The following is a 14,138-nucleotide window of genomic DNA, read 5'->3' as shown; positions in this document are numbered from 1 at the left end:
TGCGTGAAAACTCGCTCGGTGAACGTCAAAACATACAAACCACAGCACGCTTCCGTTTAGATGAGGAACGAGTGGGTTTACCAGTGTATAGGGAGCTGAAGTGCCTCCCAAAGTTCATCTCAAAAAATCCGTCTCTATCCCATGGCTCCCAACATCCTCGACCTGCATCCGTCCATTAGAAACCGGGAGACGTGTGTTACCCCCTGGAATGGCCGTGGATGGAGTGTGGTGGGGAGAGGGTTCCTCACCCTCTATTCCTTTTCCTGTGGTGGTGGTCAGAGACTTATCACAGGTGCTTGGGCCCTCTTCTGAAGGGCCCACATGCGCTCCGGGGAGGGGTCACATGACCCAGAGTCAGTGAGTTTTCCCAGTCAAAACCCTCAAAGTTGATCGGAGAGGAGCCAAATCAATCCTGATGTCCAGTGGGTGACAGGTACCATGCCAGGTGGCCTTCTCAACCTGCAGGCTTCACCCCCACCCCAACAGGTGCTTCAGACTTCTCCTTGCAGACCCCAGGACATTCCAGCTGCCAGCAGTATTCTTCCCCCAACTTAAAACCTAAATATTGTCTTCAAGAGCATAGTCAGGGATTTTGTAGTGGTTGGTGACAGATGGTAGCTACAGTTGTGCTGAGCGTAGCGTAACGTAGCGTTGCTGAATCACAGTGTTGTGCGTCTGAAGCCAATGGCAGATTGTGTGTCAACTATGCTTCTGTTGAAAAGAAAATGAAGAACTAATGCCCACGGGAACTGTGCATCTAGAGGGAAGATGCAACTTTTTAAACAAAGACTTATAGTACATCATTTGCCAGGTTTCTGTTTTTAAAAGAAATGAAGTACATTTGTGTTCATTTTTACTTGTACGGTTGCCATACTTGTTAATGTTTTAAAAATCTTTGGTAAAACTGTCTTTAGACTCAAAATGGAGTCCAGGCAGTTTTGACAGCATTAGCTGGTGAATATTAAAAAAACCATATTGGGTGACTCAGTCGGTAGAGCATCTGACCCTTGATCTCGGGGTCATGAGTTCAAGCCCCACACTGCGCGTGGAGCCTACTTAAAACACACACACACACACACACACACACACACACACACACACACTGAATAACATTATGCATCTGAACTTGCCGTCTTTACGTAACTGCCTCTTCCTAACAGGGAAAAATTGAGGAAGCATTGAGTGCATTCCAAGAACTGGTTCGCAAATACCCTCAGAGTCCACGGGCGAGATACGGAAAGGCACAGGTATTCGAAAACCGTCCTCTGTAGAAAATGTTTTTGGTGTTTGTATTCTGTGTCATTCTTTCGCTGCCCACTATTTTGCACTTCTCTTTTCTCTTGTAACTTATGTATAGAATCCATTTCTCATGCATATGTGTAAAGTCAAGCAAAAAATACTGTTGTAAAGAAGACGATTAACTTGCTATTGTGGCCTGGTGAATTCAACAACATTTTCCTGTCCTCCCTCCATCGGACTTCTCTCTGGTTTTCAAAAGAAGGTCAAGAAGAATGCTTTTGTCTTCGATCTCCCGTCACTGTGGTGCCCCATTCCTCAAAGTGTTCACTGAAGGCTCCTCGGAGCTTTAAGAACCTCAGTTTTGTAACTAGAGGCTGCAAGTGTGCCTAGGAAAGACGTGAAAATATCAAGTGGAATGTACTTTGTTTTCGCTGTGGTTTCTTTCCGCTGACTCCTTTCTCACCAGCTCCCTTCTCCCTACCTCCCTCCATTCCCTCGTCTCCTTTCTTCTCTGACTTTCCCCACCTTCCAGCTCTTTGTTTTGTGAAGCGTGTCCACATTCATCTGTAATTGCATACACCCACCAGATGCCACATGCTCTTGTTAGACCCTGGGATTATCATAATGAACACTCTAGAGGTCTCTGTCCTTGTGGATCTTGTATTCCCGTGGAAGGTATTTTGAAAGCTACCTAGTCACAAATTACTTAGAGAAAACCCACTCTATGCCAGGCCCTGTTCTTGGCCCTGCAGATGAACCCCTCGGCAAAACGTACAGAGTTGTCATTGTGATGGCGAAGCCTGGGACAAGATAAGATATAATGCTTGTTAGTGGTAAGGGCTAAGGAAAACCTAAACAACAACAACAACAAAAACCCCCCAAAAACCGTACAGCATACGATGTGGGAGGGAGTTGATATGTTGGATAGAGTGTCAGGGAAAAGTCTACCCGGGAGGTGACAGTTGAGCAAGGCCATGAGTAAATATATAAAGAAACATATATTTAAGCATACTATAAGGCATTAAACATAAATATATTAGATCATCTTCTATAATACATACCATAAAGAAAAGAAAAGCATACCTATTAAGATTTTTTGGCTGCAGGTGAGGTGATTTGAGGACGACAGGGCAGATAGCACTTTAGATAAGTTGATCAGAAAAGGCCACTCTATCAAGGTGGCAAGTGGCTGAAATGTGACAAGGTTACTGAGGGAGCTGTGCAGGCCGAGGGAACAGCTAGGCCAAAGGCTGTTGTACAAGGAAGCGATGTCGGCAGAACAAGCTCCAGAACGGCAAGAAGGGCAAGCTGAGAGACGGTGAGGCGGCACAGGTGAGGCCAGGGCCTCACGGATGGTATTTTCCATGCCCCAGCTTTATGCGTGGACTTGGGCATCTTGTTTTTTCGTAGAGATTGTGTTGGTTCCCGGTTGGGGAATAGATTAAGGGAACAAAAGTAGGAGCAAGAAGCATAGGACACTATTCCAGGTATACTCAAGGGACAGTGGCGTGGAGACAGAGAAATGGCTGGGGAGGGCTTAATGTTGGCTTAGGTGTACAGGTCAGAGGAAGACAGGACTTGAGTCCTGGATTTTTGGTTCAGCCAGGTGAGGAAAGAGAGTGCTGGTTACTCACAGGGAAAACTGGGAGAGGAACAGATTGGGGAGGTAGGAATGAAGTCAAGAATTCACTTTTCATCCCGTAATCTTTGTGATGCCTGTCGGACATTCAACTGGACATGGCAAGGAGACATTGAATTTATGATGTCTGGAGTTCAGGATAAAAGCCAGGGCTGATACACGATGTGTCGAGCCAGCAAAACTCCCACAGTCCCGCCTGGTGGGATGAGATTCTCAGCCCTACTGGGACACAATACCAAAACTTCCCAGACCAAGGAGAACCTGACGTCACACCTTTGGAGGGGGTCAGTGCCGTGACTTGTATATGGCACTCACATGGAAACTGACACATCTGTGGATAAAACAAACAGGTTTTGCTTTGAACTAAAGGCGGCGACCATTTGAGACCCAGTTGCTCAAATTCTTATCTTTCTATTAAACACTCACTTATTAAATTTTAATAAATTAAGTTTGTGAAAAATTAATGCCAAGAAGTTCCCCCTGTCCATGGTACAGACCAGGGGTAGTAGACAGCAATGATATCATTTTTGTAAATTAATTTGGTCAGTCATCCTCCAAAATTGCTAAATTCATTGGTGTTAAGCAAGACAGAATGTGTTCATTACCAAAAGATGATGCCTGTTCAAATAACTGATGGGCTTTGTTACCAGTATTGACAGTCATTTGATTAAGAAAGCATATTAACTAGACAGAATAATGATGGATACACATGGTAATTTAATTGTGGCAAAAATTCTTTGTGTTTAGAATTTTTCTTTTTACGTGACGGTGATTGTGGGTGCCAGAGTCTAAATAAACTCAGTACTTTCGCACATGTGATTGTTGGATTCGTATCTTTATTTAACAGTAGGAATTTGAGATTTTGGCCTCAGGCAATATTTTTTTGTCCCTAAACTATTCTGCTACAAGGTGTTATTGATAGTAATGTTAATATGGTATTAAGCAAAACTTAGGCATGGTAAATTAAATTTTAATAGAGTAATTTAAAAGAAATTTTAAATGCCTAGGAGTTTTAAAAATAAGAATTTGAAAGAAGATGGATTCCATAGGGAGGAATAAATGATGAATTTTTCATTCTTTGTTAGCAAATTAAACAATTTTGTGGGAATATCCCAACAATTTTTTTTTTAAATTCAGCAACGTTAAGTTAAATACAAACTATAATATCCATCATTTCTGAAGCAGCACTGATACTATGTTATTCTTTGGATCACCATGAAAATCAATTTTGACCAAGTTCCCTGAACATCAATACAAAATGTTAAATTATAAATTCAGTTCACTTTATTATCTTACACAAACCATTAATGCCTCTGAGGCAGAAAATGACACGTTTCCTAGGAAGTTTGGATGGTTGAATTATTTCAAGTCAACAAAAGGCTTTGTGATGTTAACATCCTAGAACAAATGTTCTGTACCTGCCCAAACCATTTTACGTACAGATGCTAAGCTGATAGCAATAAATCTGTACAATTTTGATTTTCAAAGCAGTCTATTAGTTTCATTCAAGAGATTTTAAGAAGTATACGCCATTTTAATACTGATATTTTCCCAATTCTGGAAGTTGTAAGAAGTTTTTACCTCATTAAAATGAAGGAACTTGGGATAGGTGGAGGAGAGGGAACAAGGTATATAAACCTTATCATCTTTCTGTCTTTTCAGATTGAGTTTTAGTTAGATATTTATTTCAATTTCTCTAAAGAAGGATTATCTTGGTAGACATTTCTCCTTCCGCCAACCTCGAAGAGACCCTCCGGATCCAGGATCTGTTTGGTAGCTTGAAGAGACTGAGCTGCATGGTCTCAAAAGGGCTCTCTCAGCTCCAGGACTCTGTCATTCTGGAAGTTATCTATGAATAATCATGTTTTGGGGAGTTAACTCACCATAGCCAAACTCAGAGGAAACTGATGCCTAAACAGAAAAGCCAGCATCTGAATATACCGAAGGCCATAGGGGCAGGATGACCAGTGTGGGTCATTGACATTGGACTTGCTCACCTGGTAGATAAGTCTATAATGGAAACAGACCACTTACAGATATGAACAGGTGGATAGCAGTATATTCTGAAGCTCTTTCTGTCAACTTAGGATGAACTGCCCCTCTTTTATCGGGAAATTTTCATCTAGAAAAATCATAAATCTGTCCACTTCTCTCTCTCTCTCTACTGCTTCAGTTCTAGTCCTCATCATCTTGGGACACTTACCTAATCAGTACACAGAACAAGTTATTCTTTGATGTGATATTTTCTGAAGAGTTCTCCACAGGTATTTTATCAATTTGTGCCGATTCTTACTAGTTCTGATTTGGAACAGGGGAGGGTGGATCGTTTTATTACCACGCCCTCAAATTATGGAGTTGTGCTTCATTTTGGTTCTTCAGACAACTATATATTGACTGCAGCCCACACTTTATTTAGAAAAGGTAAACATGTTAAATAGGATATTCTGAGAAAACCCTTTATATGCCACTTTTAGCCTCTAACTGGTATCATTTTTCCTCAAATGGTAATCTTTGGATTATAGTGTACTAAATCTGATGGGATTTTAACTACCATTTTACACATTCTCCTCTTTATCCCTCTCCTATTTCATTCCCCACTCTCAATCTCCAGCGAAGACTCTTGCTTATTTCACTAAGAAAATGGAAGTATCCAAAGAGAACTTCTGCATGATCCCACTACAGCACTAACAGCCTCTCTTCCCCTCCTGCCATATGCTCTGCCTTCTCTCCTGTTCGCATGGATGAGTTGTTCCCTTTCCCAGCCTCTGCCACCTGCTGAAGGACATCATTCTGATTTTTGCATTTCCTGCATCCTCACACTTTCCCTCCCTACCAACTCTTTTGCATCAGCTTAGAAACATGCTGTAATATTTGCCATTATAAAAAAAAAATCTCTCCCTGGTCTCCACATTCCTCTCCACTTACTGGCCCATTTCTCTGCTTCCCTGTAAGGGTTGTGTGCACCTCCTTCCCTCCTGGTTTCCTCTGATCCTGCTCCATTCTGTTATGGGTCCCCAGTTGTCCCATAAAAAATGCTTTTACGAGGCTCATCAGAAGTGCCACAGTGCCCAATCCAGCATCATGACCAAGATGCCCAAGCTGATGGCCACTTTGAACATGATTGATCGCTCCCTCTTGTTACCTTGTATCACTTTGTCACTTCTTTGTTGTTATTTTCTCCTTACCTTTCTTTCTCTGTGCTTTTTGCTGGTCCTCCTTGTCTTTCCAACCTCTCTCCTGAACCCCAGACTCCTATATGTACCTTTCTATCCAGTATCGCCACTTGGGTGCCTAATCAGTGTTGAGTTTAGTAGGTCCAAACCAGAACTCCGGATTCCGAATGCCTACCAACCTGTTCCTGCCCTCTTCTCCCGTTCTCGGAGGACGGCAGTTCTGTCTGGTAATCGCTCCAGCCGACACCCTGGAGTTCATCCTTGACTTCTCTCCCTCCCTTTCTGCCACATTCAGACCATCTGCACATCTTTTGGCTCTGACCTTCAAAATGTATCTGTAATCCAGCTATCTCCTACCACCTTCATCCAAACCGTCATCATCACTCCTTGTCTGGGTTCCTACTGGAGCATCCTCACCGGCCTCTGTGCTTCTCTGCCACTCTTTCGGTCTGTTCTCCATACCACTGCCAGTGTGGTCCTTTCGATCATGTCAAAAACCCCTGTTGTGGGGGCGCCTAGGTGGCCCAGTTGGTTAAGCGTCCAACTCTTGATTGCGGCTCAGGTCATGATCTCACAGTTCGTGAGATCAAGTCCTGCATTGGGCTGTGCTGACAGGGTGGAGCCTGGCTTCAGATTGATTCTCTCTCTCTCTCTCTCTCTCTCTCTTTCTGCTTCTCCCCCTGTTCATGTGTGCGTGCTCTCTCTCTCTCTCTCTTAAAATAAATAAACATTAAAAAAAAAAAACAAACCCTGGTGCCTTTCCATCTCACATGGAGGTACCGTAGTGGAATTGGCAATAGCTTGCCAGGTTCTTCGCTGCCTGACCATCACCCTTCCACTAGTCTCCTCCTTGCCCCGCGCCTGCACCCGCCTTTCCTCCACCCGTCACTTCTCCCTCGGGGCCTTGCTTTTGCTGTTTTCTCTGCCTTGGAATGTTCTTCCTCCACATATCCTCATGCCTCACTCCCTCACTTCTGTCAGGCCATCCCTGCTCATCCTGCCTAAACTAACTTTTCCCAACCACACCGGTGCCAGCACTCCTGAGCCGGCTGCGTTTTTGACCCACAGCATTTATGGCTGCCAGGCACATGGTACTTTGATTTGTATGTTGTCTTTTTGTTCATAATGAAGCAGAATGAGAAAAGGGCTTTGTGTTGTTTATTTTGCCTGCCAAGTGGCTCTCGGGTAATAGTTGTTGAATGAATGAGTGAACACACAAACTACTGAGAGAATAGGAAGTACGGACTGGAGCTCTGTCTGTGTAATGTTAATATATAACATGATACAGATCTCCATCAGCCCAGCATATATTAATTCCTCTTGCTTTTATGGCATTTTTCCTCCTCTGCAGCTTGATAGCTAACCCGTCTTCGTGTTACTTAGATAGCATGTTGTCTTGCTTTTTTTGGTTTGCTTTTGAATCACTTGAAAAGGAGAAAATTTTAATGTGTCTCAGATTGCTTTTGATGCATGTCCAGAAATTAAGTTTGCGTGCATATTTTGGGTGATTACAAATATATCTTGTCATGAGACATTTATCCAGTGTGGGGACTTCCTCTAGTGTGAAGACGATCTGGCCGAGAAAAGAAGGAGCAATGAGGTGCTTCGTGGGGCCATCGAAACCTACCAGGAGGTGGCCAGTCTGCCCGATGTCCCCACAGACTTGCTGAAGCTGACCTTGAAGCGGCGCTCAGACCGACAGCAATTTCTGGGTAAGGTGGAGTAAGAGTTAATTCAACAGCAAATGCCATGCTGTATATTCTTAGAAGAGTGTAGTTACCTGGAAGGGAACCTGACTTTCATAACTGATTTCGCGTAATTTACCTGAAAGTGTCCCAGACAGAAATGGCAGTCCTAGCCTTAATACTTAGAAAGATGCATAAGGTATTTTACCACCTTTTCCCCACCCCACCCCCCACCCCATTTTAAAGCTAGGCAGATGGGATGCTCGGAGGTTGGATAATTTGCCTAAAGAATCATAGCTAATAAACTAATAGGTCTGGAATCAAAAACTCTTCCTGCGGTGCCAGACTCTTTTCTCTCTTAACCATAACAAATTGATTCCTGGAGGTTGAAGTTATAAGTGCAGCAGTTTTTATAGAGGGAATATTAGGAGTTCCAGGCACTAAAAATGTTGCCTGCAAAGTTTGACTCCATCCCAAGGAAAATGATAGGAAAAAAAAAAAAACTTCTTAAAACCACTAGGTAAATTTACAAATGCTTTGAAAAGAGCAGCATAAAGCATCCTCTCTGACCCAGGTTCCCATGCCAAAGGCAGATAAGACTAGCTCTAACCTAACTTCATTATTATCAGGCTTGTGATTCTCTCCCACCTAACTTGTCATCAGTAAACCAGATGGAAGAATCTAGGCCAAGTGTAACTGCTCAGGTGGGTGCTAGTGGCTGGGTAAGTTACGTGAATAATTATTGATGTCACTAGGAGAGGCTCATATAAGTAATATTGGAAGCCAGCTGACCCTGTTATCAGATAGGAACAGAACCCAAGTTATGATTAGAAACTAGAAGGCCCATTAGACTTCTATTCAGAAGAGCCAGTCCAGAAGAAGAAAAGCATATGGCACCCACACAGGATGGAAAAGGCAAGGGTGCCACTCACTGGAGGCACTTGCCTTAGGCATAAAATCAGTATTACTGAGTGTTTTTCTTGCCTCAGTCTCCAATATGGCTCTGTTAGGCACTATTCACTTAGTCTGCCCTTAAAATGTTGATATTTCTTTCATTGTGGATTTTTTTAGAAAGAATGCATAAAAGTATCGCTCATCTTGATTACTGAATTTTTGGCAGCCTCTTCAACTTTGCTTTGAGTATCTCGCTTGCCTCACCTTGTTTCTGGCCCCAGTGGAAAAAGACTGACTATCAATAAATCTAACCCCCCTTCTGCAGCCATCCTTCAATACTTGAATATAGTCTTTTTCCCCAAATGAGAATAAGGCAAGTTCATGAGAGGAGGCTCTGTGAGGAGAGGATTATAGGGAGAAGATGTTGTTGAAGGTGACAAGGTGGTGAAGTTTACTCACAGTAGAACACAGTTGGGTGATGCAGCGTGGAAGGAACAGAGATAGTAGCCAAAGGGATTTTCCATCTGGGCCTTTGCAGTGGTTAACAGGGGAACTGTAGGAACAGAAGAAACATACGAATCTAAATTGGGCAGGTAGGGAGGAAGGGAAGAGTGGAGTCCGATTTGTTAGTGAGGGAATGAATAGCTCAGCAAATCCATCCAAGATTGCCCAGTAGAGGGGGAAGGCCATGGGATAAACTGGTGATGTTTTAGGCCAAACGGGTTAACTGTTAGCAGGACGTACAACTGCATTAGCCTGATATCCCATCATACTCTTGGCTAATACTTCGTTTGTGGGCAACTGAGCCCTTTAGGGAATTAATTTTGTCATGTATACTAGCCATATTTTGCACATTTTCCCATATTCAGTTTATTTCTGTGTGGAGGAGTAGTGACAGTTGGCCCCAGAAATTTTAAATTTCCATCCGATAGCCTTAAAAATCGACCAGAATTAGCTAGGGTTTTCATGATTCCTGTTGTGCATAGTATCCTATCGTCCACCAGAGGGTCCCATAATACCAGATGATGTCTCCTTCGCTCCATGACTAGGTTATTCGTTACCTAGAGATGAGGACAGTCTTATTTGGAAACAGCTACAGAGGTGTACCTCAGTGCCTTTTCAAGTTCCATACAAGGTGCTAGACTCGAAATCTGTTAGACTTTTTATTTGTTCTCTATTCATAATCTTGAAGTTAATCATGATAAACCAAAGATACACCAGTGAGACATTTTTTTACAAGGAATTGATAAAACTTTTCAAAGAGGGAATTCGACGTAAGAAAAATGTTGATGGATTTAGAAAATGAGAATGTCTTTAAAATGTTTATAATCAGTATTACATTTACTATCTACTTATAGAAGTTGTTGATAATCATCGCAATTGCATGATGAAAGCTGAAGAGGCCATCATTAAAACTGTATAGTCAGATTTAAGCTGGTCTAAGGGCTCTATTGAAGAGTCTCTTGTGATTCACACTCTCAATACAAAGATATATTATTGATGTTGGTTGGTTTGTTTGTTTCTTCCTACCAAATCAGGTCATATGAGGGGTTCCCTGATCACCCTACAGAAGTTAGTTCAACTATTTCCTGATGATACTTCTTTAAAGAATGACCTTGGAGTGGGGTACCTCTTGATAGGAGATAATAACAATGCCAAGAAGGTTTATGAAGAGGTAAGCAAACAGCAGTCTCCTGGTAACTACATCAGATTGTTTTGAGCAAGAAGTTTTAATATTATTGTAAATCGCATTTATTGTACCCAATCTCCTGTTTTCTTTGTTTTAAATTAGGTTAAGTGGAATGTAAGGATTATTATGTTAACATATTCGAAACTTTGTTTTCATCCCTTTTTTCCCTTAATCAGAAAAATGTAAATTTTAATTCATACTTGGTACAGCAAAACCTTCAACTTATAATTGTGATCGTTTTAAAACTGTACTTATCAGTCCACAGACATCCTTTCTAACAGTGTGCTTCATGACAGGAAGTGAAACTCCATTCTTCCATGAACGTTAAAATACATAGCCTTTTCCTTTTTTCACAAAAAGTCCGATCTACAGAGAGACTACAGATCAGGAGCCTTTCAGGCATGTGGAGTAAATTACTCACCTCTTGGAGGGCAGTGACTCTTTGATCCTCCAGCAGGGATGCCTTTGAAGGGATTTTTACCTTATAGTGGTTATTTTAATAGATAACCTCCAAGTCACAAGTAACTATAAATCTAGGAAGCTGTGACTCCTTCAAGCAATAAGGAATTCATTTGGTATAAATAGGATACCAAATGAACTTTGACACTGGAGAAAGTTAATGCATCTATAAAAGAAAAGGAACACATTTGCCTGTTATTCTTTAATTTAGGTGTTTTGGTCCATGGTTTTTAAGCTGGTGTGCTTTACATCAAAGTGCTACTACTCAGTGATCCAATATGATTCCTCCTGGTTGTTTTTTTTTTTAAGTTTATTTATTTTGAGAGAGAGAGACAAAAAAGAGCACATGCATGAGCAAGAGGGGGAGAGCAAAGAGAGGGAAAGAGAAAATCCCAAGCAGACTCCATGCTGTCCACATGGAGACAGACTCAGGGCTCGAACTCACGAACTGTGAGATCGACCTGAGCCAAAATCAAGAGTTAGCTGCTCAACCAACTGAGCCACCCAGGCACCCCAATTCCTTCTGTTTTAAAAATGCTGTCAAAATATGGTGATTTCATACTCAGGCTAGGGACTGGATCTATTCACAAAGGGATGCTTTCTCCCTTTTATTGGTGTTGAGGCTTACTTGAAAATCATTGAATTTCAGAACAATTTTCTCTTCTTCCTTCTCATAATTTTTATATTTTCTGAAGGCTGCTGAATTTATAATATGTAATATTTGAATTTGTAATATAATATTACACATTTTATAATGTGTGTAATATCTGCATAAAGTAGATTGATCCTACAGCATTGAAAATATGTGCCATTCACTAAAATACCTGGTCCAGGTCATACAAGAAGTCCATGTGGGTTTGTAGTTGCTAATGACCAAAACCTAATGCTTAGTTTTGTTTAAGAGACATATCATGTATTTCACAATTCAGGACCTTATGAATATAAGAATTTTCCACCTATATCAGAATACCTAGATATACCCATTATCCTGCCTATCCTAGAAGCCTTAGAGATGGAATTGTAGATTTCCTTCTTTCTCTCCTCCTTTCCTTCCTTCCTTCCTTCCTTTCAAAAATCATGAGCAAATATTGACTGCATACCAAGTAGATTTGAGGTTAGGGCAGGATCTGAAAGCATACTAGATTCTCCCACTCACTATGGATTTCTTTCCAGAACCTTCCTTGAATATATTCATTGTTTTTACCTGTTAGTAGATGCCAGATATGTGAAACATTTTAATTCATCTTGAAAAATAATGTTTTTCTATTGTAATTTATATGTTTGAAATCATAATCTCATCTGAGTAATCATAACAAGATGCAGAAAGTCTAAAACAGGGCCATATTACACAATTGAGTGGGTTTCTTCTTAAAGAAGCATTAATAGTCTGAAAATATATGTGAGGTTTGCCTTTTCTTCCCACCCCTCACTTCTAAGTTAATAAGCTATGTCTAAGGCATGCTCTTTCCCTACCCAAAGTTGATCCTGATATGTCTGTGTTTCAGAGGTCATTTTCAGAAGAAATTTTCTTCTTGTTGATTTTCTTTTCTTCATGTTGATTTTTGTCTTTAAGTAAATTTATAAAACTCAAGTCATTGTTGGTTTCCTTTCTGGGATTTTCTTTTTCTTTTCTTTTTTTTTTTTTTCTTTGCTGCTTTTCAGTTTCAACAAGACTTTGCTTTACAATGGTTTGATGTAGATTGCTGACAGCTGTAGTTTAGAGATGACCCTCGTTCCCCTTGGCATTAACAGTTAACCAAGCCACCCGTGTTCTAGAGTCTAGCATTTTCCCGATTTTTCCCTCCATTCACTTAGCCCACACGTGTTGATTGAAACTCACACACGCCAGCTTGGGAAATGGTAGTTAAGGAAACAAACATATGGTGTGAGTTCATGGACTTTCAACCTGATGTCAAATCCTAAGCTTCTGTTAATTTACCCTCTGAATATCTTTCAAATCCACTCTCTTTTTAACCCAAGGGCTCATCCCCTCTTGCCTAAACTAAGGCACATTTATCCTGTCCAGGCTTGCCGTCCTCCAGCCTTCATCAACACAAAACACAAATCAGACCATCCCACCCTTGGCTTCAACTCCTCATTGGTTCGCACTGCCCCCAGCAGTGGTCTTCCCACATGCCTGGTTGCATAGCCTTCCGGTGAAACAGGCTCAAGCAAAAACGTGCGATATGTATGCTTAAGTATTTATGTATGGTGTTTATTTAATAATACAAGATACATGTTAGGTAGTAATGTACATCATGAAAGGTGCATGCCCCCAAATAAGTTTTAAGATGAGACGAAGTCTTCTGAATACTCTTAAATTTCATTAAATTGCAAAAAAAAAAAAAAAAAAATCTAGTCACTGAAAATTTTCTATTTTATTTAAACTTTTTTATTCTCTTTTCTAATGATAAAATTTAAGAGAAGCCTAATGCAACCAACAAGGGAGACAGATAAGCACAAAAGGCAGAAATCATTTGCAGCCTCATTGTCACATGCAGACCACCATGAAAACATGTGGTATGTGTCCTTCTAATCTCTTTTCCATACACAGAACATACACTTGTCTTTTTTAATTAAATTGGTTTATATTAACCATACTATCACCGGAATTTTTATAAGTGAATAAATATTCTTCTAGAACCTCATTTTTAGTAGCTACCAAGTGTTCCTTCTTAGGGATATATCATCATTAACTAAACTGCCTTGGCTGGATAGGTTATTTCTAATTTTTTTTTAACATCTTTTCATTTTTGAGAGACAGAGACAGAGCCTGAATGGATGAAGGGCAGAGAAAGCGAGAGACAAAGAATCTGAAGCAGGCTCCAGGCTCTGAACTGTCAGCATAGAGCCTGATGCGGGGCTCAAACCCATGAACCGTGAGATCATGATCTGAGCCGAAGTCAGATGCTTAGCTGATTGACAGATTGTTTCTTAACCTGGATAGGTTATTTATAATTATTTTGTTGTAATAAACAATGCTGCAATGAACATTTTTGAACAAAAAAAAATTTATGTATTTTTTTTATTGGAGTATAGTTGACACACAATGTTACATTCGTTTCAGACGTACAACATAGTGATTCAACAACTTCATATGTTATGCTAAGCTCATCACAAGTGTAACTGCCATCTGTCACCACACAACACTATTACAGTACCATTGACTCTATTCCCTGTGCTGCCGTTTCATCCTTGTGATTTATTCTATAACTAGAAGCCGTGCCTCCCACTCCCCTTCACCCATTTTGCCCATCCCCACAGCCCCGTCCCCTCTAGCCACCACCACTTTGTTCTCTGTATTTATGGGTCGGTTTCTGCTTTCTTTTTTTGAATTTTATTTATTTTTGAGAGACAGA

The 14,138-nt window shown here is 40.9% G+C and overlaps 1 protein-coding gene across 1 annotated transcript in view; it reads left to right on the top strand.

Annotated features, from left to right (window-relative positions):
- The window catches only part of ASPH (aspartate beta-hydroxylase), a 222,254-nt gene that overhangs the window by 153,247 nt on the left and 54,869 nt on the right, over positions 1 to 14,138 (top strand). Inside the window, exons 16-18 of the mRNA XM_015538820.2 lie at positions 1,161 to 1,247; positions 7,613 to 7,763; positions 10,169 to 10,305. Of these exons, the coding sequence (XP_015394306.1) occupies positions 1,161 to 1,247; positions 7,613 to 7,763; positions 10,169 to 10,305 (375 nt within the window). The remainder of the gene's footprint in view (positions 1 to 1,160; positions 1,248 to 7,612; positions 7,764 to 10,168; positions 10,306 to 14,138) is intronic.

This window comes from Panthera tigris, chromosome F2, assembly GCF_018350195.1.
Source record: "Panthera tigris isolate Pti1 chromosome F2, P.tigris_Pti1_mat1.1, whole genome shotgun sequence".
Lineage (NCBI taxonomy): Eukaryota > Metazoa > Chordata > Mammalia > Carnivora > Felidae > Panthera > Panthera tigris.
The sequence above is the reverse complement of the archived record's forward strand: the minus strand, read 5'-3'. Positions and strand labels throughout refer to the sequence as shown.